The sequence below is a fragment of the Crocuta crocuta genome, unplaced genomic scaffold (genome assembly GCF_008692635.1).
Source record: "Crocuta crocuta isolate KB4526 unplaced genomic scaffold, BGI_CrCroc_1.0 scaffold467, whole genome shotgun sequence".
In the NCBI taxonomy this organism is placed as follows: Eukaryota; Metazoa; Chordata; class Mammalia; order Carnivora; family Hyaenidae; genus Crocuta; species Crocuta crocuta.
Genome location: NW_027530632.1, coordinates 2127915 through 2128594, shown reverse-complemented (window position 1 = coordinate 2128594; position 680 = coordinate 2127915). Strand labels below are relative to the sequence as shown.

The window sequence follows — 680 nt, the reverse complement described above, 5'->3', positions numbered from 1 at the left end:
CCTGGTCGTGCCCCCACACTGCTTCACATACCACAGGAACCAGAGGGCAGAGACCTCATGGGTCTCTGCAGTGACACACAGGTTCACAAAGAGGGTGGCCAGCTGCTTGGCAGATCTGCTCAGGAAGAAACAGGAACACAGTTAGGAAATGGGGGAGGCACTTTCTTCATACTCTGGAAACTGCTCAAGCAATAAATTTAGTTGGCTAACTGTAGCACGGTTTGGCTACACTGTCACTAGAAATTGTCCCTCGAGTCCAGTATTATAAAACATGACGTCAAGGGCTCCTGGGTGGCTCAGTTGGTTAAGCATCCAACTTCGGCTCAGGTCATGATCTCACGGTTGGTGAGTTCGAGGCCCGTGCCGGGCTCTGTGCTGACAGTTCAGAGACTGGAACCTGCTTTGGATTCTGTGTCTCCCTCTCTCTCTGCTCCTCCCCTGCTCGTGCTCTCTCTCTTTCAAAAATAAATAAACATTTAAAAATTTTTGAAAAAATAAATAAAACATGACATCAGAAAGCTTTGGGGAATGAGATTTATTTTCCCCTTCACCAAAACAGCTTACTCAGACTCAGCATCTACTCCATTTTGAGTGCTGCCATGATTTCTCTCCAGATACCAACTCCTCTTCCCGTGGTCCCCATCTCAGCAAAAGGCAACGTCATTCACCCTACTAAGGCC

At 47.8% G+C, this 680-nt stretch overlaps 1 protein-coding gene across 1 annotated transcript in view; it reads right to left on the bottom strand.

Annotated features, from left to right (window-relative positions):
* The window catches only part of MAOB (monoamine oxidase B), a 67290-nt gene that overhangs the window by 26064 nt on the left and 40546 nt on the right, over nt 1-680 (bottom strand). Inside the window, 1 exon segment of the mRNA XM_077768525.1 lies at nt 1-115. This exon segment is cut by the window's left edge and continues 45 nt beyond it. Within this exon segment, the coding sequence (XP_077624651.1) occupies nt 1-115 (115 nt within the window).